General features: G+C 41.2%; 1 protein-coding gene across 2 annotated transcripts in view; it reads left to right on the plus strand.

The window, feature by feature from the left end:
- DLGAP1 (DLG associated protein 1) overlaps positions 1 to 27,187 on the plus strand; it is a 368,869-nt gene that overhangs the window by 321,599 nt on the left and 20,083 nt on the right. For both annotated transcript variants that reach the window (XM_088524110.1, XM_088524111.1), the window contains 2 exons: positions 22,640 to 23,013; positions 25,700 to 25,794. In XM_088524110.1, the coding sequence (XP_088380236.1) occupies positions 22,640 to 23,013; positions 25,700 to 25,794 (469 nt within the window). The remainder of the gene's footprint in view (positions 1 to 22,639; positions 23,014 to 25,699; positions 25,795 to 27,187) is intronic.

Below are 27,187 nucleotides of genomic sequence, written 5' to 3' on the forward strand. Positions count from 1 at the left end.
TTTTTAGGGCTAATTTTCTCATAGATCTAAATGAAATTAAGTGATAGTGGTCTACATTAAATATTGTTTTATGTGGAACCTCACGAAAGTAAAATATTATATTAAAATATCTCCCCATATGTATCCATCCTCCAAATCATTAAAATAATAATAATAAAAAGGATTGCCTTATTCCTGTGTAATAGTTACCTGCTGCATCCTTCCGCGTCCCGTGCACTCCCTCATCTCTGCTTCTGCTGCTGTCCTCGTCTTCCCTGAGCTCCTCCTCTCGTGGGACCGGTGGCAGCTGCTCACTGGTGGTGAAGCTTCCAGCGCAGGCTGAGAGCCAGGTTTGTGCTCCGGCAGCCTAGCCTGGGTCTTTCTCCCAAGCGATGAGCTGAAGGGGAAGGGAAACGGAGCCATGGTCCTTCTCCAGGACCTGCCATGGTCCTTCTCCAGATCGTGAGGCTGCAGGAAGGACGAGCAGGCTGCCCACCTATGGGCAGTGCTGAGAGGAGAAGTGACTTCGAAGGATGGACCTCAGCATATGCTCCTCCAAAAGCATTTGCATGCAGTAGGTGTTTTGAACAACTTGCTGTGAAGGAGTTTCTGCTAAAAGCAACAACAAAAAAGAATAAAGAATTATTGGGTATCTCAAATTAGACAGGACTGCTTCACTTGCTGCAGTACTCAGTCAGGAGGGTGAGGAGAGGACAGCACAAGGGTGCTGGAAGGTAACGTGGTTGTAAGAGGAAGAGGGCAGAAGACACCAGCATTTTTCACAAAGGAGTGAATGCAACTACTGGAAGCACAAAGGAGAGGAGAAGCTAATGTGCCTTTAAAGTAAGCTTAACGGGGGATTGCTGACGTGTCATCACAAGCACCAGCATACAGCTATTACATGGGTCACTGAAGGGACAGGGTTACGGTGCCCTTCTATGATCTCTCTGGATTTATTTTAAGTTTAACTTTGTCCTTGAATTCTGCCTTTTACAATGTTTGCTTTAGAAATAATTACTACAAAACTCCTTTTTTTTTTTTTTATTTCTAACCTGGTGATATAACTCTTGACCTCAACTCCTCTATATAGATTTTACTCCGAAAAGCAACACCAGGTCTCTTCAAACAGTACTCCTGACTCTTCCCAGATATTTTTCATGGATATTTCAAAGAGCACTTTCAGTTCTCAGATACTTGGAATAGTTTTGCACACTTTTTGAAATTTCTAATCTTTCTATCCTTCCTAGAAGTTACTATTAATAAACAAGAAACAGTAAATGTCTGGAGTGATGAAAATGATCAGGCATACACCATAAACACTGAATATTCCAGGATATAGTTGATGTGAGTGTTTTATAAACAAGCGCTAAAACCTAGCATGGATCCATATGACATGTTTTAGAATGATGTTAAGAAACAAAAAATATTGGAATATCCATATATCCATATATTCCATGCTTGTAAACGGAAAAGGAGATGGCTAAATTCGTTACTGGTTATAAACACTTTACCTTCACTTAATGTAGTCGCACTGGCACAATCACAGCTTTCCATGTTCCAAAATACATAGCAATCCCCATGTATCATTTCTCCAAAAATTTATTTTTAAAAGTAAGAAAAGAAATGGAAAAACCACAGCTCCTCAACCACGTCTGAAAACTTGTGGCAAAAACATACTGCATCTTTAAACCACAAATTAGTTAGGTAGTATAGTTGAGTCCTGGAGAGTTTTTGAGGCAAAGCAGTCTAATTTGTCTAAATTGCATGTGCTTTAAGTATATGAATAGAAACTGGTGAGCCCCAGTGAGTCCTGGGAGGCGTGTTGAGGACACTTTGCATCCTTTGTGTCCCCTGTGGTGGCAGTAGGACCATCAAATCCAGAAAACATCCCCATCTGTGTCTGAGCTCTGCCTGCTCCTTCTCAGTCCCTCCTGCCTGAGGTTGCAACATAGAGCTGTGGAGATTGCTGCTGAAAAAATCGTGTTATCAGTACTGTGTAAACCCCCTCTGAAAGTCATAAACTGCACTTGTCAAACACAGACATGATCCTGAGCAGCCCATCTGTTTAATAGCTGCGGCCTTAATAACTCCTTGCATTGACTCAAAGTTTATATACATCTTTGGAAATACTTTTTGATTTTGAAATGAGCAATAATTAGTGGATATTGCTTACTTTTGGTATGTACCAAAGATTATGGACAGCACTCAGACAAAATGTATGTGGTGCTTTGAGGCAGAATCCATTACATTTACCGTAATCCTTGGTGCTGTTTCTCTGGAATAGGAAACAGCCTGCTATTTTTCCTTTTGTTTTTAAAGTTATCGATCGGACTCATGAAAGCAGGGATTTGTTATGAACCTACCTGGGCCAATAGCTCAAATGACAAAAGGTAACTGCCTAATGCTCATCACTGCAGTAGCAAAAAAGTATTCAATTTTTATCATCACCATTTTTTGTGGGCTGCTCTGCCTTGCGGGATGGCTAATGTGCTTGATTTTTTTTAAAAAAGAAAAACATAAACCACATGCCCATACAGCTCAGGATCTCTACCTCTGAAATAATTATATCCGTAGCTACATGCTGCCTGTTAGCTAATGTGATTCAGGGTCTTCCTTGAAATATGAGAGGCATAAGTAATACCAGATTAACAGAGTTCCTGAAGAGTATTTTGAAGGTTATTTTTTGAAGTGAAGGGGATTGTGTGATATAGCTCAGGGCAGAGAGAGGAGATATGGAAAAACTACAGGGATGAAGCAGCCCTCTCTTCACATTTACTGCGGGCCTGTTGGTGCATCACACAGGCACCTCTTGGATCATCCTGTGTACAGGGCAACACTTTGTGGAAACTGTACCGTTTGTAGGCTCCCTGATGCTTATGGGATGTACATGGGATTAACATTGTCCTAGGGCTCTAGCACCCGGTCTGGTTTTTGGGCAGAATTGCTTGAGTGAAAAATCTATATTTGAGTTATCCTCTCTAAAGAGCTGTGTGTTATCTGGCACGGGCTGCCACTAAGGATGACCAAAGTCTGACCGCAAGGAGCTCTCGTTCCCCAGAGGCACCTGTGCACGTCAAGCGAGCGAGGCGACCGTTCCTGTAGAAGTGAGTATCTTACTCTTCTACAGATGGAGCCTCCTGAGCACGCTGAAGAGTTTCATTACAGAAACTGCGCGTGCATTCTCACTACATGATATCCGTGCACACAAAGCCACGTCTGGATCCATTTCTTCTCGGTTGATACCCCCGCAGTTCTGGTGTGGCTAAACCCTTGGTGGGTTTATGCAGGTGTGTGTGACACCAGAATCAAAGCCTCTGCCCCTGCGGTGAAATGGAAGTCAGGAGCTGGGCTGGTGTGCTAAACAAAACACATGATTACCAGGAGAAATTACTTGGCAGACGTTGAAGCAGCAGACACGCAGAAATGTTTGCTTTGAAATTCCAGAGACTTGACTGTCCCTTTGGTTTTCTGGAATGCTTTGATTTAGTCATGTGGGGTGGAAGTAGTCTGTAACCTCACAAGGGCACTGGGAATATTACCTCGGTGCAGTTACAGGATATGTGAAGTGAATTAACTGTCAGCAAGCTTCAGGGAGACAGCAGATGTATACGTGGCTGCGAGAAGTACAGCTGTCTTATAAAATGCATTTCCACAGGATCAAAAGCAACTGTGCATATAAAATACATAACGCTCGGGTATATAATGTGTGAGTAGCAACATAGGTGAGGGAAGAGTGAATTCATTGCATGCAAATATCTAAATATTTTCACTTTTAAAGACTTAAGAGCAGAAGAAGAGTCAGCTCCTACAATTTCTCTGTGTGCAAATTAGACATGTCCATAAATCCACATTTGGGGGATCTGAAATAACCCATTTTGTGATTAATTTTTAGAAATAAATACTCAAAGCCAATGTTCCTCGTTTTTGGATACAGCTTTATAGGACAACCCTTGTATCAGCAGAATGAACTGTTGATGCAAATTTGAGAGCTGTAGTTGGATAGCTGTCTGATTTGCTCATGCGGTCAGCAGCTAGCGGTAGTTTGCTAATATTTTCTGCCTCTACTTACAATGAGTGTAATTTGTACCCAGAAAAAGTCTCTCAGTCTCTGAAAAATAATCAGTGAAGCTGGTTGCACTTCCACGTTATTGGGAGTTTCCTACTCTTATTACACATCCAAGAACATATAGATCACGCTGTACCTTTTTAGTGGGGCTTGCAAGAGAGGAGAGAGAAAAAAACACCTAGCTGGAATTTCCCCATAAAAGCATGCAATTTAATCCTGTTATATGTCTTTTATATATTGCTAGGGGGTGTTTCCATTTATTTTTCATTGTGAAACTGGCATTTGGTTTCTAAGATGATGCAGAATGAAAATCTTATGAGAAAAAAGATGATTAGAAGCTTTAAAACTGCATGTTATAAAAGGAAGGAAAATTGAATAATGCCATAAAAATGTGCTTGTGTCCCAACTTCGTAATAACCCAGCTGTGGAGCAATGTTCTAATTAGAATTTTTAAAATACATTTTCCCATTGAGAAATCATCTGATTCTTTTTGATTTGCTAGTGGGTTTCAAAACATCCAAAGCTGTATTAAGGTAGCCCAAATTCCACCTTAGGCCTTGGTGGATAGATAAGCATCTCTGAAGATCTCTGATGATTCGATCAGAGGGCACAAGAAATGGGCTGAGCAGGGAACTAGCAGAAACCAGGCTAGAGTGCTGGTAAGATTTTTTTCAGTATGGCTCTTACCTGAGTTACTTATTTGATGCAATTTGAAAGATTTTTTTCTAAAATGAGGCTTGCTGTGTGGAAATAAAGAAAAGGTGAACTGTAATTGCTGTAGATTTGTTGACTCGTGAGGCATTTCTCCATACTTTTGAATCTCACTTGTGTTGTACTTCGCATTGCACTTAACCCTAACTGCATGTTGAACCCTTGGGAGAATATAAAACATGCACTTTTAAAAGGTTTTAAGAAGAAGAAATGAAATTTTAAGACATGATTTTTTATTATTATTATTTTTTTTTTGTAATTGAAAAACAAATAGTTTGGTTTTGGTGAGTTGGATCACCTTAACAGTGTCTCTGAGGATACTGCGAGCGCTCTGGCTATGGATGCTGCAGCTAGCCTGGTAGGACTCGCCTGCGTTCATACATAATTCACAATGCACTGCAGTAATTCCATAAGGTCAATATCTGTTGTTAATTCAGTGAGAATCAGAAAGGAAATAGAGGAATGTTTGTTCTTGCTGGTCTTAGAAAGAGTTGTTTACAGACTGCTGATTTCAATTCCACAGTGCTGTACAAACAGCAAAGTTGAGTCTTTTGCTCATTTACAAGCACTGTATCTGAGATGGATAAACTTTGCAGCTAGAATAGTAGGTCTTTGTTTCTGGATTTTCATGTCAATGCTGTGCAGAAATGTACAAAAGAGACCAAACACAAATAGGGACAACTTTGTGCAGCAATGAACTGGAGTCACTTAGCATTGGGATTCCTCTTGCCTAATTAGCCATCCAAAATTAGTCTTCTGAGCCTACTCTCTAGTACGGGGGAAGAGGGAGATACTGCCAGAGGGAAGTTCTTCTCTTCCAAATATAACTGTCTTAAGAGGGGTGGGATCAGTCCAGGCAGCCTGTGTTTTCTAGGCTTATATACTTTTTTTTTTTTTTTCCAGATTTCTTTCCCCTTCTATTTTCTAGAAATATTTTCCAGGAGTATTCTTAGGATTTTTTGTACTTGCTTCATACTTCTTTTCACAGCAATGAGCTGAAATCAGCCAGGTTGCTAACTCCATCCAGCATGTGGGAATCATGGTCCTAGCAGGGCTTTTCAGAAATATGGTACGACAAGAAGGCGAACATGCCACACCAGGAAATTCCTGGCATTTTGTGCAGACACTGGGCAGTGAACAGGCAGTTACATCGTGTTTATACTTCTGAATGAAGGGAGTGAACCTAGTTCACCACTACAGGAAGCAAAAGAGCCCATGCACAAGAGGCCCAAGGTATTACTGCGTGGTACATGGTACTACCCAATGGAAATAGGTTATCCCGAGGTTATCCCTGTCAAGAAAGAACAATTCACCCATAATCATGTGCAGTTGTGCAAAGCAGTGAGCATCAGGAGGAGGTACCAGGAAGGAAGGATGGACTGTTAAACAGGAATGGGGAGGTAGTGGAGAGTTTGGAGAAGAGTGAATGTTTGGCCTATGGAGAGCCACTCCACTCAAAAGTAAAGGAGTTTTGGTGCCTTTTTTTTTTTCCCTGCAGCCACATATCTGTGTTTGACTACATACAGGAAACTGTTCAAGAACAGTCAGGACCAAGTCAGGAGGAAGGTGCGTGCACAAGTGAGAGGGAAATAAGGGAATAGCAATTCTGTTTGCAGGGCCTACATGGAGAAATGCAGACTAACTAATAGTAAAGAAAGGCAGTGACTCTTTCTGGATGTAATTTGCAAACCATCATTAATTTAATAACGCTGTGCTTTTCCCAGATTGATTCAAACTGTAAGGGAGTAAAATCTTTTGAATAATAAATACCCTTGTGTTTCACTGAATGTTCTTTTTCTACATGATGACGCATGTCAAGAAGAAATCTGTGGTTCCTCTTGAACATCTCCAAAGTTATTCAGATTTGCATTTTTAACCAGCTTTTAATGTAATAACTACAGAGGAGTATTATTAGAAAGTGTTTCCAAAACCCTGTGGGTTGCCAGACCCTGTAAGTGGTTTGCAGATGGTCTGGAGACCATATTGAAATAAGAAAATGCTAAACTGGAGAGCTAAACCATAAGCGATAAGGGTGCAAAGATGGCCACAAATGTGTGGTTAGGGATTTCATTTACAAACAAGCCATACACCAGGAAAGGTGATGGGAAAGGGAAAGGAAAGACTCATGAGTGTGTATGGACTTCTCTCTGCTCTCATTCTTTGCATCCACTGAAAACCTTCTGCAAGACGAAGACTATTGGGAAGGCAGCGTCTGGGGCTGTCTGCTTTATACCATTTTGTCGGGCAAGGATTTGGATGTCGTTGAGCAAAACCAGGTTTCCATCGATGGTACGCAACTGAAATCCATAAGCCACAGAGGCTGCTTCCAACTTGCATTGCTACATATGGCATATCAGATTCCACATAACACAGCCATGCATGTTGAATATGATCTATTATCTATGTACTTAAATATACAGTAGAGTGGATTCACCTCAGTGCAGCGTCTGCTTTGTGTGCAGTTCTGGCAGCATGAGAGAGATGCAAATCTGACACCCACTGCCAGTTAAACTGGGGTTATGGCTGCTTTGTGTCACTGGACTGACTGTTACAGGAATACTGGGATGTGGCTCTTAATATTTCTTAACATTCACAGGTAATTCATTTTCATACTACATTAGAAAAAAAAAATAGTATGAACCTAGCATGACTCCCCAAATAACAAATATCCTCAAACACTAGTTCAAGTTCAAACCTGCTGTGTTTTTCTGAATTCCAAATTTACTCTGTGCAAATTAACTCTTTCACCTGTAAATGCCTAATATAATATTTATAATATTTATATTCTGTTCAATAGCATAGCCAAAATGACAGGAATGTGTTTTTCTCCTCTCCGACATCAAGCACTAAAACTAATACAAACTGGCTACTTTCCATTGTGCTTTAACCTCCTTAGTGACTAATGCAGTCAGTCCGCAACAGAAAACAGGTCTGTATCTGCATTCTGTGAACGACACCTCTTTTCTGAGCAGCCACATAAAACCCTCAAATCTCCCTGCGCTCACCTGCTGGGATATAAGAAGTAGGGTTTTAATTTTATTTTCTGAAGGGAACTAACCTCCAAAGAATTTCTGTTCTTTTACCCTGTGTCAGACGCAGACGACTAGCCTGAAAGGTAAAGCAAATTCTCTTCAAGTAAACGAATCTATTCAAGCTTAGGAGAGCTATTCTTCTCTTTTGGCAACCTGTGGAAATGGTAATCCAATCATGCCACTGTAGTAGTATCCAGTATGCTGAAAGCTTGTAATTCACAGCTCAAGGGGGACGTGGAAGATAGTTGGGAATGCAGTAATTATAGGGTTGGCACTAGAACGAGCAGTGAATGTGTATTATTTTTCTTGTAAGCAGAATCTTTTTAGCCCACAGCAGGCAGGCTGTGTGAGCAACCAGGGTGCAGGTTTTGTGTCTTCGATACAAAGCCATAGGACATCTGATGCTATTAAGTATAATTCCCTCTCTTGTCTCAGTAACACCTTCAGAAAAATATATGTACACACATGCACATTTACCTTAAAGAGGAAGAAAACTATCATCACCAAAAAAGAAAACAAGACTTCTGAACATCTCTTCATAGGTCATTCTGTGCTGTAAGGAATTTGCAGAGAACTAACTTGTATTCGGATTCAAAACAGCTCATGCTGGGGAACAGATCCATTCACTCCAATCTGTGGTGTAAAAATAAACTATTTACCTGTAGGAAAGGACTACCTGGACAGCCTCACCCTCACCTGAACACTGGCAGAGTCCGTGAAAACCTTCTGTTCTCTTGCTGTAATATTTCATTTTTGAGGTCTGTTTTATTAAATTTTTTATGTTTTTCACGCTTTTGGGGTGTTCTGTGGTTCTTTTTTTTTTCAAAATGATTAGTGTTATGAGATACTTTAGGACTTACTTTGGGACATGACTGCGTGTAGGCAAATAGTCTTCTCCAGTGTCATATGCGTAGGATGCTGAGAAGGCTACCAAAAAGGACCATGCTGTTAGAAGCCCAAAACACAAACTGAAGCTGAGGAGAAAAGCATACCTTGAAATTTGTTGCTGTCTTTGCATAAAAATGGAACAAAAGCAAAACTCAAAGGGACATTCAAAACAGACATAGCTTTGGAGGGAGACTGTTTTTGTGGCCATGTATGTTCAGACAAGCACACAGCTATTTATTGTGCGTGTGGTCTTTGTTACTCCACATATACTTCCCATGCCTCGTCTACCTGTTAAACTAATGCACATTATACAACATAGAGTAAGATTTTCCTAATGCATTTCCAAAAATAATAAAGCTCACATTGTTTTTTGTTAGAAAATTGCATGCACACAGTAACGATTCATCTACCCTCTGCCTCATCTGGCAAAGTCCAAAAAAGCATTGTGCAGACAGGAACATGTGCTAATGATGCAACTGATGTTAAAATTGCCAATAGGATGGCTTTCACACATGGTCGTCTGTGGAGTTCTCTGGAAGCTCAGTTCTCAGCTAAGATCAGTGAGTGGTGTGCAGCAGTCTGAAGAATGTGAACAGTAGTTTCTTAAGCCTAGATTTTCTTTCTTTTTTTTTTTTTTCTTTAAACCTAGATTTTCTTTTGACAGCATCTAATTTATGACAAGGAGAAAATAGCTGGCTCAGTTCTCTTTCGTGAAACGAATACAATGATCTAGGTGGTCTTACTTATAACTTGTACCAGTGGGCTTGAGGAAGACGAAGCTCTTAAATCTGGAGAACATTTCAGAGCAGCTTAGAGCGCTTCTAAAACTGAAAGCTCTTTGATTGTAACACTGACTTATAGTTAATAATAGCTTCCTTCTTGAAGGACCCTACTGTGCTTAAAGGCTTTGTGTCCATTCTTTTGTGTGAATGTTGTGAGGTTTGAATGGATCGTCTGCCAATTTCCGGCATGACCATTTGACACGTTTTGTTTTATCATTATAAATATAGGCATTAATTTTCTGTTTTAAGAGACAATATACCACTGCTGATGTCTGTAACAATAGACAGATGGAAGGAGGTTCCACAGAGACTTATAGAGAACATTATGCATGTGCCTTATCAGCTTTGCAAGGAAACATTTTCTTAAATGTTGTCCCCTTAAATGTAAATAGTAAAACAGAAGCAAAAAGAAATAAAAATCCTCTAGTAAAAAAATGACTTTTTACTTGGCTCTGTGGGGTTGAGCAAAATAAATTGCTCACAAGAGGAAAATAGGGAGGAAAAATATAAAACAATTTTGTCCTGTTGAGATGACACTTTGACACTTTTCGTTTGATAAGCAGGTCAAATCAGCGGGCTCCCAGTCTCAAAGAAAGCTGCTGTGGTGGCCTACTTGGCTGTTAACACATAGTACGTTCAAGACAGATATGGAAAAGTCAAGTGAACAAGATAACAAGGAAAATATGACTCACCCACAGTCCAAAGTGCTAAATTCAGGAGAACATTCAGAAAAAAAAAACTTTTTTATTTTATGAGTAGGTTAAACAGCAATTTTATACACAAAGGAATGACACTGCAGTTTTAATAAGCTGTTTTTGAAATGAAAAATATAATAGATCATGCTTTTTTTAAATCATTCTGCAGGTAGAAAATCTGTGTCCAGAGAAATTTTAGACAGCTGTAAATTCATGCACACATTTCTTTAATGCTTTTGACACCAGTATTTCAGTCAAAGCAGCTTGAATAGCTGGCCTCATTAGTCTTTAAAAGCTAAAGAGAATCAGACCTGCCTAGCACTTCGATAGACTCTGAGGAAAGCAAAGACTCAAAAAAAAACTCTCCAAAAGAACTGCAGCTGTTCCAGAATAGCTTCTCATCTGGATTCAATCCTGAATGAAAGTGAGGGCTTGGGGTTTCAGTTTAAACCACTCCCCAAATGCATCATTATTCTAGAATAATATCTCTTCTGGAAAATATCCAAGTAGCCTTAAACCATTCCTCAGCTGGGTGCCGCTTTGCTGGGGGTGATACCACTATGCACAGCCTGTATTATCCTCTTAGATCCCTTAAGATAAAAGTAAATGATATTAATATTGCTGGTAATAAGAGCTGACTGATTTACACACTGTGGCTGATACAAATCTCAAATTCATATTTTTTCCCATTTCCCAAGTTGTTTGTGAACAAGCCTCATTTTTACATATACATCTATCATTTGTTAACAGACTGTTTATGAAAAACACACACTGGTCTGTGGGCTATCCATCATCTGTCCACTTTAATTATTTGCTTTTTATACCAGATGACTGGCATTTGGCAGTGATATTGGTCTGAATCTGTAATTTGAGAATAACAAATAATGAATAAACACAAATTCTCAGCAATGATAACCATGTAGATAAAATTGTTTGCATTAAGATAGCCAGCCTTAAAATATCCATGCAAATAGAAGCTGAGGTCATATAAAAGTTTCCAAGTAAAGCAACGTGGGTAAAGCCAAACAAAATAGCCTGAATACAACCAGGTTTTTCTGCTGAGCATCCTTGTTTTTGTAGCATATTAACAGCTTTTTATATTAGGGTTTTTGGTTTGTTTTTTTGTTTGTTTTTTGTTTTGTTTTATTTTGAGAGGGGGAAGGTGGTGCTGACTGACCAATTTGCAGAAGAGCATTCCGACCTGAATTAGAAATTCCTTCCTTTTCTTTGTGAGCATCTTTAGCCACGGATTTGGGTTATCTTCTGAATCACAGCAAGCAAAGAAGTCTGAGATTGAGATTTTTATTCCAAAAGAAACAAAAAGACTGTAGGACTATTAAGTGGGTGCAACAAATGGTGCTTATTAAAAGCTTGATTAAGGAAGAAAAAATTTCAGACTGGGGCAGAAAATGGCAGGGAGAGAAAAATGGAGGCATTCATTAAAAATTTGATTCATAGAATCATAGAATCATAGAATGCTTAAGGTTGGAAGGGACCTCTAGAGATCATCTAGTCCAACCCCCCTGCACACACAGGGTCACCTAGAGCACGTGGCACAGGACTGCGTCCAAGCGGGTTTTGAAGATCTCCAGAGAAGGAGACTCCACAACCTCTCTGGGCAGCCTGAATTCACACCCTTTCTTGCATCTCAAGCAGTTTGAGGTATGGAGGATTTGCTATGTGCATATGAGGTTGTAGGGATTTTTAGGAGTTCCTTGGATAGCATTCACAAAGATTCTGGATTGGCTTTGCAATCTTCAAAAGCACTTCTTAGTCTAAAGATGCTAAGTTTAAGAGGTCTAAGAGGTCTAAATATTTCAAAATGTCAAATTTCATTTGGGTCTGTCTGTTTTCTCTCTTTACGTATTAAATAGACGGTCTGGGTTTACCTTCTAACTAAGACAACTCAAATGCATTTTTAGATTTTCACAATTATATAAGTTGAAGGAATACTAAAATTATTTTGCAATTTATGGTTTAGAGGAAAGGAATGCTTGCCCCAACCTGAGACCATGCACACTAACTCTAAATCCCTGGCTAAAGGAAACTGTGATTACAAGATAAATCCTGTGTGTGCCTGTAAAAGGGAGGTGTACTCAGACTGGTTCTTTACTGTGGCAATGCAGCGTTGTCAATCTGGAAACTATTTAAGATAAAGCTCCAATTCTGGCCACTGGGATGAGATGACATGAATTCAGCCATCGGGGTATCAGGATCATCTTGGCAAGTTTTAAAATTCCTGCTATTACAAAACTTCATTATTTTTTTACTAAGAGTGAATAAGGTAGGATAAAAGAGTGTCGAAAGAAAATAGAAATAGAGCTTGGGTTTAGCTTTTTGTGCCTCTCAGTACAGAACAAGTATTTCATACTCATTATTCACAGGCCTTGTTCACTAAAGAATTCTATTTTTCCAGATTTGAAAAAAAATGTTAGTGCCCTTGGTCTTGAGCCAGTTTGCTACTTTTTCTGAGATTCGGCCAAAGACAAGTAGATTTTCTTGTGCAAGCTTCACATCTGCATTTGCTGCTCATGGGTTGGGTTCCCCATCAGCGCTAGAGGATCTGCCCTGGCCAGGGGACTGAGGATAGAAACTCTACTTGTAGCAGGTCACCTGATAACATCGTGAGGACCACAGGGAAGAAGTGGTTTTGAGCTGGGTCATAATTCTCTGTCTCGAGTGACAAGTTACTTTTCAGCCTGCAGATTGCTTTTAGTTGTACTTTCCCCCCTCCTCTTCCTTCTTCCTGCTGCAAGCAGCACTTTGGGTCTTGGTGGTGGGTTTTTTTTTTTTTTTTTTTGGTAGAAAATGTGCAAATGTAACTTGCTTGTTTTAGGCATTCCTACTTGGAACAGACACCCCAACAATGATAAGTGCTGAAAAATGTAGTACTGACTATATAACAGCAAGTCAGCACTTCCCCTGGTTGAACAGATGTTATTGCTCAGTATCCATATGATACTTCCCCTTCTGAATGTCATTTTTCTATATTTTATGTTTATTTGTAATTCCCTATGGGAATTATTGTTGTTATACCTGCAATATATTGTTGTTATACCTGCATAGTTCTTTTGAGTTATAGTGGGCTCCAGAGAAACAGGTACTAAAATGGTATAAAACAATTAGTGGTGTTTCATGTCAATTTATAGTTGCTACAAAGTTGTTCATATTGCTTTTACCAATCCCACTCTTCTTATAGTTTGTCTTGGCTTTTATTTTCTTGTCTTTGGCATTTGTACAGTTTCTTTCCAATATATATCTAATTAAAACATATCAGCCCTTCATCACTGCTGTCATCCAAATAACTTTTAAGTCTTAGCCAAACTATTTAATATAATTTTACATATCAAGCAGTATAACATAAAAATCTCAAATCAAATTTAAAGGTAGACTTCAGAGACGGTGTGAGTGCACTAAAGGCTTGCTGTTGTCAGGCACTGAGTAAAAAACCTAAGTATATACTTTACTTTTAAGATGTGAGATTAAAGAGATTTAAGCCCTTTGCTGTATCAGGAGACAAACTGACTTGCATAGGAAGGAACATTGTGAGGCAGTTTGCTTAATAACACTGATTGCTAGTGCAAATAGTAAATTCTGTCTTATATAGGTTATATTAAATACTTTCAAGTAGTCTGTGTCAAAGTAACGACTTTCTTGATTGCTTAAAAGCTACTGAACTGCCTTAGGGGTGAATAGCATGCAGAACTGGTGTACCTACATTTCCGCAATTGCTGTATACACTGATCCCCTAATGGCTGGATGAATAGAGCTGTCCTGTGTGCACAGACTTGTCTCCTAGCGCAGAGTTTCCCCAGTGCAGGCCAACTTTGAGAAGTTCATTAGTAGCAGTGCACCTTCCCTGCCCGAAGGCCCATGTACAAAAGTAACTAGGCCACACAGGCACAAACGCACCCAAAGAGAGCAACCCACAGAACTCTTTTTGACTCAGTAATTTAGAGGGAGCTCTAAAACTCCACGAACTGTCATCAGGTTAAGTTATGCCCATGTAGTTTTTAGTGGCAATTGATCTCAATGTACAACTTGTTTACTTACTGTGGCATAAAAGGAGTTCAGTTAAAAATCAATGAACTGATACGGTTTGTTGGGATAAACTCCATGAACTAATCAATCTTACTCCTGCTGTATTTTCACTGAAGTTTGAAGAAACACAATGTTAGTCATATCTACATCTAAATGTGTCCACATCAGGAATGGGTTTGCACCAACTTAAACTATTTGGATTATACACCAATTTTGATACCTCCTAATCAGATTTCACAAGAACGGCTTGATGATGGTGTATGCAATGATCTGCTTACTTTACATTCAATTTTAAGTATTCGAAGAACTACTGGGAGTAAACAACAGAAGCTCCTTCTCTTGCTAACATCAGTGGCAACTGAAGAAGGTGTGATTCTACTTTGAGGAGAAGAGGATTAATTTTACTGTCATCCTTCTCCACAAGGAATCACACTTGGAAGTGCCATTATTCCAGGTGAATGTTGTCTTGGAAAGTTAATTGCAGTGAAGCATTTAAAGAGCAAATCCTTGCAGTAATGTTGAAAACCGCAATGTCCAAGTATGTTAATACCTAGCCAGCTTAAGTGCTGTGTGATCACATTACCAGGAGATAATTTGCTTGCTTAAGTCTCCTCGAAGTTCACAGGTAAGTTCAGCCGATGTGGACACCAGAGGGACAATCCTAATTATTATCTAGTGTCATTTGTTGCATGACAAAAGCTGTACCATTTTGCTTTGCAATTTCTCCATGGAGGCCATGACATCTGATCAAGCAAACTCCCCCAGAAACTGACTGATAAGTTTGTTTTGCTATCATTCTGCATCATTGCCACAGTTTGAGGAAGAGCGATTGACAGCAGGGGATGAGGCAGGACAGTGAACTGGGAAGGAGGGCACAATGTGCTGTACTTGTTTTAGGAGAGCATTAGTGGTGACATATGGGCTTGGATCTGACTTCACACCGGCTCTGGAAACTGCAGGTTCAATAGGACTAAAGTCCCCTATGTATTGGCTGTGCAGATATTACATATTACATGGGAAAAAATGTGTACAAAAATATGTGAGTATGTCCAGAAGCAATAATTAGAAATATTACATGACAGTTTTGAGAAATAGCACCTACAGTAATATACCAAGCAGAATGGCAAGCGTAGGCTCCACTTTGGCAGGCTCACAGTGTACCTGTGTTGAAAGAGCAACTGATATATTCTGAAAATTGTGTGTTCACATTTCAGGTCAGTTTTCCAAAAGCCCAGCACCAGTTCAGTCATGTAAAAATGAGCCAGGTTTTCAAGTATTTAGCATGTAAGAACTGTGCACCTGCACCTCAAGTCTTAACGTTCAATAGTTTCTCAGTAGCTGAAGAAAACAAGTCATTAGTAGTTCCGAGCATGTTTAATTTTGAAATTTTTTAAATACATGATCCCAGGTAAGGTGGCTAGGTTGTTGCAGAAAGTTCAGTCCTCCATTGTTTTTGAAAATCTGTGTCTTGGTTCTTGTACTTGTTTTGCACTAAAATAGCTGCTTACATCTATGTGTTTGTATTTAGATAGCATATGTCCCTATTAAAAAGATTGCCTATTTTGGTTTATTAAAGGTATTGCCAGAGGGAAAGAGAAGCAAATTCTGAAATTTCAGTGCAGTGCAGTAACACACAACAAAATGCTATATCGAAGTGCTAGCGAAGTAGCTTCTTGGAAAATATATGAGAAAAGAGTCTGATTTTGTCAGGCTGCACATTATTGTATTTATTTACTGTTTCACATCTTTGTCTAAGTGGGATGAACTACCATATGTCATATAGTTCCCTCTGTTTCACATAAATGCTTTTTGTAAAATAAATTGAGAAAACTTCCAAATCTCTTTCCATTATGATTTTATGACATGTAACTTCTGAAGCTTAAAATATTTTGTGTCCTTTTTCAATCTAAAATTCTAATGTTTCTTCTTTTCCATGAATACCCTTGAAAGTAGGAAAGATGAAGGAATTGGTGAAGTATTTCAGTGCAGAAAACACTGGAACAGTTCACTGGACTTAGTTAATCCTATAGATCAAGCAGTGTTTCCCTGATTTTTCTCATTAAAAAAAAAATGCTGTACAGATTAAAAGAGATGGTAGATAACTCAAACACGAACATCATGTCACATGAGAAAGTGACTAGGACTGAATGTCCGTAGCTCCCGTCTGTAAGCATGAGCTCTGTATGCACAGCTTGAGCTCGCTGAGACCATCACTAGCTATCAAGAAGCAGAAGCAAATCTCTGATGTACAAAGGCAGGCGTGCTCCTGCACATTAACTGAAAAGAAATCTAGAGCTTGCAACCTATTTTATTCCTGCCTTCTGAAAAAATAAAGCCAAGTTCTGGTCGCTTGATGTCACTGAAGACAACAGTTTCTAGTAATAAAGTATCCTGAACTCTCCTAGCTGAGATCTACTTTGAGCAATGACTTTCAGTTTATATGGAAAGTTTTCTTGAACTTCAGGTGCTGATGGAAGTCTCTGCTTTCTGGCCTAACAAGCTGAATTAGGTTATTTTTCCACTGTTAACATACTGGCAGCTTTATGTAGAGAGAGTTCAGCTGTAGCAATACACAGAGCAAAGTGGATATCCTAAGAAGATATGGGCACTGCATTTTATCTACGCACCCATAATCTGTAGTTATCTCCTCATGATAAACTGCACTTATCAGATACTTTTGACTCTCACCTGTTCTCTGTGCACTGATTCAACTTTCAGGAAACCTGAATCCCCAGGGGATAGCAGTGGCACTCCTGAATGGCATTAGCAGATGCCAACAGCAGTCAATAAAAAAAAAAATCTGCTAGAGAAATAGTTCATAGAATCACAGAATCATAGAATGCTTAAGGTTGGAAGGGACCTCTAGGGGTCACCTAGTCCAACCCCCCTGCACACGCAGGGTCACCTAGAGCACGTGGCACAGGATTGTGTCCAAGCGGGTTTTGAAGATCTCCAGAGAAGGGAGACTCCACAACCTCTCTGGGCAGCCTGTGCCAGTGCTCTGTCACCCTCACTGTTAAGAAATTTTTCCTTAAGTTCATGTGGAACTTCTGGTGCTTCAGTTTGTGGCCATTTCCTCTAGTTCTGTCGGTGGCCACCACTGAAAAGAGGCCAGCACCATCCTCCTCACTGCCTCCCTTGAGGTACTTATAGACACTGATCAGGTGCCCTCTCAGCCTTCTCTTCTCCAGGCTGAACAGGCCCAGCTCCCTCAGCCTCTCCTCATAGGGCAGATGTTCCAGGCCCCTGATCATCCTTGTAGCCCTGAGCTGGACTCTCTCCAGCAGCTCCACGTCCCTCTTGTACTGTGGGGCCCAGAACTAGACACAATACTCCAGATGTGGCCTCACCAGGGCTGAGTAGAGGGGCAGGATCACCTCCCTCAACCTGCTGGAGATGCTCCTCTTAATGCACCCCAGGATCCCATTGGCCTTCTTGGCCATGAGGGCACACTGCTGCCTCGTGGTCAACTTGTCATCCACCATGATGGCCAGGTCCCTCTCTGCAGAGTTGCCCTTCAGAAGGTCAGTCCCCAGCCTGTACTGGTGTCTGGGGTTATTCCTCCCCAGGTGCAGAACCTTGCACTTGGCCTTGTTGAATTGCATGAGATTTTTCACCGCCCAGTTGTCCAGTCTGTCCAGGTCCCTCTGAATGGCAGCGCAGCCCTCTAGGGTATCAGCTACTCCTCCCAATTTTGTATCATCAGCAAACTTGCTGAGGGAGCACTCTGTGCCTTCATCCAGGCCATTGATGAATAAATTGAACAGGACTGGACCAAGGACTGGCCCCCTGGGGGACCCCGCTAGCTACAGGCCTCCAACTAGACTCTGCACCGCTGATCACCACCCTCTGAGCTCTGCCATCTATTGATTCTGCATATGCACTTTTTTTTTACTCAATATTAATCTCATTTGAGACACGGGACAAGCCATATTTAGTCCCATCCGTCTCTCAGGTTTCAGGAGTTACCCAGTGTAACTGTTCACAAGGCTGGGAGCACCTGTACCCACCCTGCAAACACACATGTTCACACTTACAAGAAGGTCACCAGCTTTTAAACCTCCGAGTACATGGGATATTAACTCTATAAGCTGGGGTGCTGCTATGGATTGTGAAGACAGTTTAGGTAATATGTAAAGATTTCAGCAGAGTTTCAGTCATGAGTTATGCCTCTTTCCAAATTCAGTGTAGCTTAGACTTTTGTCAGCTAAAATAGATCATTATACAGGGGTAGGGATACAGAAAAAGGATGGTATAGGCAGAATGCATGATGGCATGGTACAGAGAGTTCAGTAACTCTCATACGGGATAGCAACAACATCTATAAATCACTCTGGTTATTCTCTTTGGCAGTTTAGAACTTCTTATGAAAATCTTTATTTCATTTTATTTTTAATAGTTAATCTCCCCGTCCTCATAAGCCATCTGCTATCTGGAAACAGCTTTTCTATTAAGAAAATGCATACTCACTCATACCAGTATTCTCATGTGTAAAAATACATGGGCTCTATCACCCATTTCCATGCACTCTTCTCAAACCTCCAGAAAGCAAGGAAATAAATGCATGGCAAAGAGAAAACCATCTCCGTTCAAGCCAAACTCTGAAATCAAGCGATGCCATCAGTCGCCCTGCGTGAGGAGCATGGGGCAATACAGTCGCGAGGCCCAGGCCTGCTAGGATGGGCCTTCATGTGTCTGGGTGTTGAGTATGTGTGAGATCACAGGCAGCTCACCCGTGTAGCAGCTAGGAGTAACACACCTGTCCTACAGGTAGGAAATCAGAAGACCAATGTCCATCCTGCAGGGCTAAGAAATTCATTTCACCTAATTGTCTAGGTGCATGGTGCCTTTTGCTGCCCCTTGCAAAATGTGCCAGAAGTCTTTTTATTCAAGGAAAGGCTATTATTTTAATTAATTTTAAATTTGCACTTCCATTTATTCTTCTGCTGGTTAACCAGTTTTCTACAAGCCTGTCTAATTAGAGAGTGCAAGGAACTGCTTACACATCTCATCACTTGCAGTATTCAAAGTGCCTGAATTTGATCTCCTCGCGAATATTAATCTGCCTTGAGGTACTCCTGAGCCCCCATTCACTGAGCTAGAAATCCATGTTTGCGTGCTGCTGTTTGCTCCTGAGGGCTCATCTCCCTAGTGAACATGTTTAAACAGCTGAAGTGCTCTCACAATGAAACATTCAAATTCAAGCTTTTATTATTATGCAATCTGGGATTTTTTTTTTATCATTAGACTTCCTTCTGAACTGGGTGGTTGACACTCCCTGTTCCAAATTCCTGTCCCATGAGCTAGTTGTTTGGAAATACTAGCTGGGAGGACAAACACCGTGACTTTTCTACTTTTAATCCAGAGAAAGTGCTTTCTCACTAGGTATTTGGGATTAAACTGTAACCCAAAGGCAGGCCGCAGAAATAGGATAAAGATCAAACTGAGCAGGGGAGCTTTGCTTAGTGGATTGATCCAGATGGGAATGATGGACCTGGTACAAGGCCCGTCAGGAGTCAGAGGATTCTTTCACATGATTTAACTAGGTTTCTGGATTCAGTCTTGCATAGGCCTTAGCAGCGCTTGTGCTCTGTGAAATAATATGAAAATCTATTCTGTGTCAGAACAAACTGAGGGCCCATGGACACAACCACTAATCATTAAAAAAAAAAAAGGAAAAAAAAGTTATTTTGAGGTAACTCCATGTCTAAACAAATTTAGTGAAAAATCAGCCTACGATGACTTGACTTTCCAGCCGTATCAGGTTCAATACAGAACTTTGCTCCTTGAGCCACGTCCAGGAAGGTATTTGCTAGGGGATTTATAGTCCTTTGCATTCTCTTCCTGATGCGAATTAGGTTTCAAGTGCAAAAAGCCTTGAAGTTCCCTGTGCATCCCATGAGCCTGGTGTGATCTTCTCCACTGGAGTCCACCTCCTGGGCACAGGAAAACAGGACGAGATATATTCCCGTTGGAGGGGGACGCTGCTCTTGGCCTGGCCAAGACAGCAACGTGGTGCCTTCCAGCTGCTGTGTCACGAGTTGCCTGGTTCTCGCAAGCGCTGGGGAAGAAGGGATGCACTGAGCGGGCTGCGTGGATTCACGTAGGCTCTTGGAGGGCTTGGCCAGCTCTGCAACCGGGGCTGGAGCCGCACAGTGCTGTGGTCTGCGCAGCGGAGTCGACATCGCTTCCAGCACTGAGGTGCCCAGGCTGCCTTTACGTGTCGCACGCGCCGCTCCTCCGGAGCCGCACCGTGCGCGCTGCGCGACTCCGGGAAGCGGAGGGTTTGTTTTGACTTGCTAAAACAGTGTTTGCCGTCTCTCTTTACGCTCTCGCCCTATGACGACTTGTCGATTCTCCCCCACTCTCCGCGGAATAACTTGAGATTTAATTAGCTGAGCGCAAACATCCTTCTTTGCCAGGTGGCTTCGCCTCCATACTGGCCGCGTTTACCTTCAGAATGAAAGGCGTCTTCATCAGACCACTCTGTACTGATAGTGTCCCCCTGTTACCTCCAAGCTTCACAGTGATCTTGCCTAGCATGTCTGAAATGGGACAGTGTGTACATCCCTGCGCAGCAAAGTTCATTGCACACCTCTGCTAGACAAGTTCTTAACAGGCTTCCCAAAGCACAACACAAACACAGGAGCCTGTATGCGCTTCACATTGCTGCAGGTATTTTGCTTGTTATAAGCACTTTAAAAAAACACTTTAGGCCCTATGGACTTTTGATTTCCCAAGAGTTCAAATCTGACAAGCTCATTTCTACCCATCTCTTCTCTCAAAGATACTTTGGTTTCTGTTTGAGTCTTCAGAAGTGAATCATACATTCAAAATCTTCACTGCCTTAGTGAAATATTTTTTCTCCATTAGCATTTAACATGTTTTACATGGGTTCAGACATGTTATCAGAAACTTAGACTAGAGTCCTTAAAAAAAAAAAAAAGCCCTGTGATTTCATGCCCTGGAAACACCTTTTACACTGTAACAATTCCTGCAGCTATTGGGAGATATGAGGCATATGGATCTGAGTTAGTCAAATTAATACCATAAAGGCTTCTGGCTCAACAAGCACGTACACTGCAAACAGCAGAACAGCTGTAGTGGAGCTACCTTTCATGTGGGTGGTACAGACATCTGCCAATTAAAATGATCTGATGAATCATTTCTTGCCATATGATTACTGTTAATAAGAATTATGTTAACATGTTTGTGTCTGAACTTTGTACAGGTTAATGCCTGCATTTATTTTCCTTAAAAAAAATGAAGCATTTCATGATTGTATTTTTGTACTCTATGGACTTTCTTTCCTCATTTGAAAGCATTCCAGGATGTCAGAGATGTACAGCCGCCGACTAGCCCTTAAAAGATGGTTTTATCTCCATGCGATGCTTTCTGCATGTAATTCTGCATGCATAGGGCAATAGTCTCATCTGGGAACTTCAAGCTGAGCTTCTAAATCCATATAGAAACACTTAAAAAGGGAATGGGTCCTTCAAAATACAAAAAACTGCAAGTTCTAGAGGTCCCTTCCAACCTTAAGCATTCTATGATTCTATGATTCCCATGAAAAGATGAGTCCTTATAAATGGTTAAAGACTGTGTTGTTGCAAGCATTTACACTTAGGCTTTCTTTTAAGTAGTCCCACTAATGGACAGGCTGGGTATCTGGGTTTGAAACTCCTTGTGTGTAAAATGAGGCAGATTTTTTTTCCCCAGAACTGACAGGTTATATTTAGAAAGAGAATATGAGTGGTAAAACGTTCTCTTTGAAAAATGGCTTCCACAACTTACAACATATTTCAGAGTGTTTGCAAAGTCTGTGCAATAAGTTAGACACTTCATATGGAGAAAAACATAAGTTTAAATATAACTATTGTTAGCAAATTTTGACCCAGGATGGTCTTGGAATCTCTCTTTGATCAAAGAAATGTAATTTGAAATTCTACTTAAACTTGATAAACAGAAGAGCTGGATAGAGAGACACAAACATGATTTCATTAAAATTGCATGAAAAACAGGGTAGCTAGGATATTTGGTTGGAGGCTGATCCCTGTGAATCCTGTTTACAAAGTATGACCAGAATGAACACTCTGGAGGAATGACTTGTCCACACGTGGACTTAAAAAATTAGTAATAAATATGCTGGAGAAAACAATTCTAAAAAGACTAAGGAGAAAGTTGGCAAATCACTCTTTTCTTTCCTTACACTGGCAATTCTGGCAGTCACAGCTGGAGGAGCACAGGGCTGTAACGAGCAAGGTAGGAACCCATCGCTGTCACTGGAGCTGCCTGGGGCTCTTTGACCAGCTCAAACTCTTTGGCCAGCTTTGGCCAACTCAACTCTTTGGCCCTGCCCCTGCTCAGGGATGTTCTGGGATCATTTTTGCCTTCATTTTCTCTGCCAAATAACTAAATCAAGAACTCTCATATGTTTTTTTCCAGTGTCATCCTGCATCACCACCTATAAGAAGACACCACCTCCAGTTCCACCAAGAACTACCACCAAACCATTTATTTCCATCACAGCCCAGAGCAGCACAGAGTCTGCCCAGGACGCATATATGGACGGGCATGGGCAAAGGGGAGATATCATCAGTCAGTCGGGACTTAGCAACTCCACAGAGAGCCTGGACAGTATGAAGGCACTAACAGCTGCTATTGAAGCTGCCAATGCACAGATCCATGGCCCAGCCAGTCAACACGTAGGAAACAATACTGCCACTGTCACCACCACCACCACCATTGCCACAGTTGCTGTAGAAGACAGAAAGAAGGACCACTTCAAGAAAAACAGATGTTTATCTATTGGAATACAGGTACAGTACAGGATTTGGATTGTAGTGTAATTTGTACATTATGAATGGATTGTAATTTGCCATTGCTTTGGATTTCTTCACTTCTTTCACTGTTTAGTTCCATGTATTTTTCACTTTTCTTGACAGGTATCTGTGTAGAAGCTGCAGTAGGCCAATAGTTCTGCATGGTACTGATGGTGTTTAACTAATTTATCATATACACATCAGGAAAGAAAAAGGATTTGTTTAAGTCTCCTTACAGCTTATTATTCAGCTTTGTTAAATTACACACATGAGCACTAATCTATGAATCATAACACAGCAGGGGTCAGAAAAGCATGAATTAAATCATTGAAAGGGAATGTGTAAAACAATGATTTACATTACACTATCACCCGAAAAATATTTTCGTCCGGTCTCACTGAATTAATTGTCACTGCTTATTCATGCATTTCATAATGACTGGTAGCCACTTGAATGAGGCGCCTTTGTTCCTCTCTCAGCCTCGAGAGCCGGGATAAGTTCCTTCTGATTTGCCCTTGTTAAAGAAAATTGCATTTTGTTACCTCTAGTGGAGTGAAACAAGAAAACGAACCCAGCCAGGGTTCACTCCTATTTCCAAAAAGGAGAGGAGCAAATGAAGTAGATCAACTTAATCTGTAATCTTATTTAATCTTTCCCATACCCCCTCTAAAAGAATGTGTATAGGAGGGAGGCTATCTACCTGCAGGATTTGGTTCTGCAACAAAGTACGTGAACTTGCAATCAACTGAGAATCAACGCGGGTTTTGATGGGAGATGAATCCTAAGCAAACAGCCTGGCAATCTGCATCTTATCAGCCTTCACAAAATCAGCCTTCATGAAAAAACAGGATTTTTTCTTGCAGATGGTTGTGTTTACAACCTCCCATGTGCCTGGACAGGCTTATCTGATTAGCAAAGGCTAAGAATTTACTCTGAAATCTCCACATCAGCCTGATGAGAGGTGGTGTGCAGAAGTAGGCCATCCCAGGAGGCAGCTTCTGGAGAAGCTGTGACTTTAGTAATCTCATACTTCTTCGTGGAAGGGCAATAATTACCACAAAGGGCTTGTCTCCTTAGATCTGAGAAAAGCAAAGCCCAAAATGTTGGTCAAGCTTTCGAAAATATTCCTGTAAAATTTTGAAATGTACAGATGATCAGTATAATCAGCATCACTGGGCATCACATGCAAAGAGCTGCCAGGTTAGGGGCGGCTACAAACCAGGAGGTGTCTAAGGATGCGTTTGTTTGAAGCGGAGGCACCATCAGTGGTGCTTCATGAACAAGCAAAATTATTTGCCAGTCTGTTCTGCAGTCCAGTTTGCAGCGTGGTTGCACAAGCAGTTGTGCTGGAACAGCTGAAGGGCTCGTGTGGGAGTGGAAATACCGGGAGCCTACTCTGGCTGCCAGAAATGACTTAGAAACAGCAGCCTTAAAAGATGTAGGTAGTTTCTCAGCGCTCAGACTGGTAGCAGGAAGTCAGTCTCCCTCCACTGACTCTAACTAGTTGAGCTCAGACTGAACTAGACCAAGTAGATGCTGTACTTCTAGTTTGGCCCATCTCTGTAGAGCAATGCAAGCCACATTAGCCAGAGGTATGTTCTTGGGTTTGCATCTTTCTCTAATAAATGCACCTAACATGCGGTTGTGATACCTAACGTGCAGTTGTGATGGACCTCTCATGCGTCCTCTGACTCCTCTGACACTGTTGGGACGCTGCAAGCCTTTGCAGTAATCTGGTCAACAACAACAAAAAAAATGCTTCCATGAAAAAGGTTATTTTTCTCTGCCAGTTACAGGATTTCCCCCTAACTGGACTTGCATAACTTCTGGATTTAGGGTGTAATTATCTCCCCAGATACCTCAGTACCAGGTAGGGGTGCTCTATAACTCCCATCCCCAGTTCTTCGAAATCATGAAATCACTTTTCCTGCACAGGGCTGCTAAATGCTCTGCCAACAACCAACTTCTTAACTTCTTTCCTAGTAGCACCCCAGAGCATTTGCAGTGCCTGGTGCTGGCTACAGCTGGAGCTTGTGCCCGAGGTCGGGGTAAATTCACAGGACATTGTGTGCTGGTTTCTTTTTTTTTTTTTGGGAAGATTAACAATCCCACATCTAGCATTGGGAATTCGCAGCCACGCTGGTTGGACCCAGAATGTTGTGGTTTCGGTCAGTTAAAGGTGCATCTGTGACTAAACTTTAACTTCAAGATAATGCCAGCCAAGCGCTGCGTCTGCTTTCTTTAAATCCTACCTGTCTAATGCCCTGATTCAGAATACTTAATGTTTAAACTAAACAAACACATAATTTTGACATCACACACATGCACATGCAAACTAGCTGGCAAAGTCAAACAAATGGTGCAGCACAGCAGGCAGGTGGCATTAGGGCTTGTCAAAGACTCTGGCCAATCTGAGTATCCAGCCTCCATAAAATACTGGATAAACTTCATCTGAATTTTGTAGGCCTAGTGGAGTCTCAACACAGCTGCTTTAAGACTAGCAAGAATGATTAATATTCCATAATTGTGTCAGAAATGGGCACACAATGAATAAGCTGTATCAAGGTAGTTACGGTACAAGCCATATGTGTGGACACTTTGTAGTTAGCATACATGGAAATACTAAATAAGGGGGTGATACCTCCACTAAAACACATCCTAATTAGCTGGTTGTTTTTTTAAGGTTGACGGTGCTGAAGAATCTACCCCCAAATCAGGTGAAAATAAAGCAACCAGTAAGTTCCAGTCCATAGGAGTTCAAGTAGAGGAGGAGAAGTGGTGAGTAGAAGTTCATACTGTTTTTCTGAAGTAAATAATTATGTCGCAACTAATTTTTAAGAGCCCTGGTTCCGGCACGCATAGCAAAACAACTCGTTTCCTGGATGAACTCTTGTTAGATCACCCAGCTGAAAAGAGGAGGAAACAACTATTCTTCGATTAAAAAAAAAAAAAAAAAAGGAAAACAACTAGACAGTTGTCAACAAGAGGTAGGTTTCTTATGGAAGCCAGATTGCCAGAGGGCAGCCCTTTTGGAGGGCAGTGTGAAAGGGCAGGGCGCTCTACAGGCAAATAAACTTGCTGAGGCCCTTACCACATCTGCAAAGCCTAATTCCTGCCCCAGACAGCACCCAGTGAGTCCTTTGGACACGATGCAGCTTTTGGAGACGCTGTGCAAGGAAAGCTGCCGGGCGGTGAGGGGAAGGTGCCCCCTCGCACCCTCTGCAGAGAAACCCCGAGCGCAGCATAGCGGAGCTGACGGCCGTATCGGAGCCCTCTGCCCTCCTCTGGCCTGCCAACAGTAGTATCAAGTAGAGAAGAAACGCATTTGCTACACTTGTTTTTTACAGATCTGCTAAAGGAATTTAAAATAACGTGTTATCCATACGACTTCAAATTCAGCGAATTCTGTTTGTAAGTCTGCAGAAAGTATTTTTCAGTGGGTTTAGAAGGCTAAGGGGATTTCAGCAAAAATAAATGCAAGTTTCAGTGACCTTGTTAGGCTGTTACTAAGTTCCTCATTAACCCGCTAAAACATCTCCTTCTGGCAGACGTTTCTTTATGCGTTAGACCTTAGCCCCATTTACCCACAACTCTTCCAGCACTAGATAAATGAGCGCATTAGAATAGATGCTGAAGGACCATTTGCCTTCTGCCTAAGCACAAAGGGAAGAAATAGCCCCTCAAAGCCCAACCCCCATCCTCCCTCCCCCAAAAAGCAGGAGGGGGGGAAAAAAAAAAAGTAAAGAAATGTCTGTTTGTAAATACCTTGCTTCCAAAGTTCTCTTTCTTCTGCTGTTTTTAGTGTTCCATAGCAAAAGGTAAGGTTTCCCCACCAGGGTCTGCCCTGCAAAGCCCGTTATTTCTGCGTTTCTCATGACAGTTCGGGGCATTCCTTGCTGATAAAAGTTGAAGCTGCTGCTGTTTTGAGCAGCCTGGCAAGCAGCAATCTATCATGCACTTTCAGAAGTGAGCTGACTGATGAAGGACAGCCCCTAATCCTCAGAAAATGAGTGCACTCAGGACACAAAGGGCTTATCAGCACAATTTTGCACTCATGTTCTTTCTTTTTTTTTTCCCCATCCCCTGCAGAGCACAATATATTGATTATCTGTTACATTGTAAATATGGGGCATTCTCCTTATACCATAACATCTGCAGAACCCTGGAAGAG

This window comes from Tinamus guttatus, unplaced genomic scaffold (assembly GCF_059628265.1).
Source record: "Tinamus guttatus ecotype Peru unplaced genomic scaffold, ASM5962826v1 Tinamus_guttatus_pri_ptg000203l, whole genome shotgun sequence".
In the NCBI taxonomy this organism is placed as follows: Eukaryota; Metazoa; Chordata; class Aves; order Tinamiformes; family Tinamidae; genus Tinamus; species Tinamus guttatus.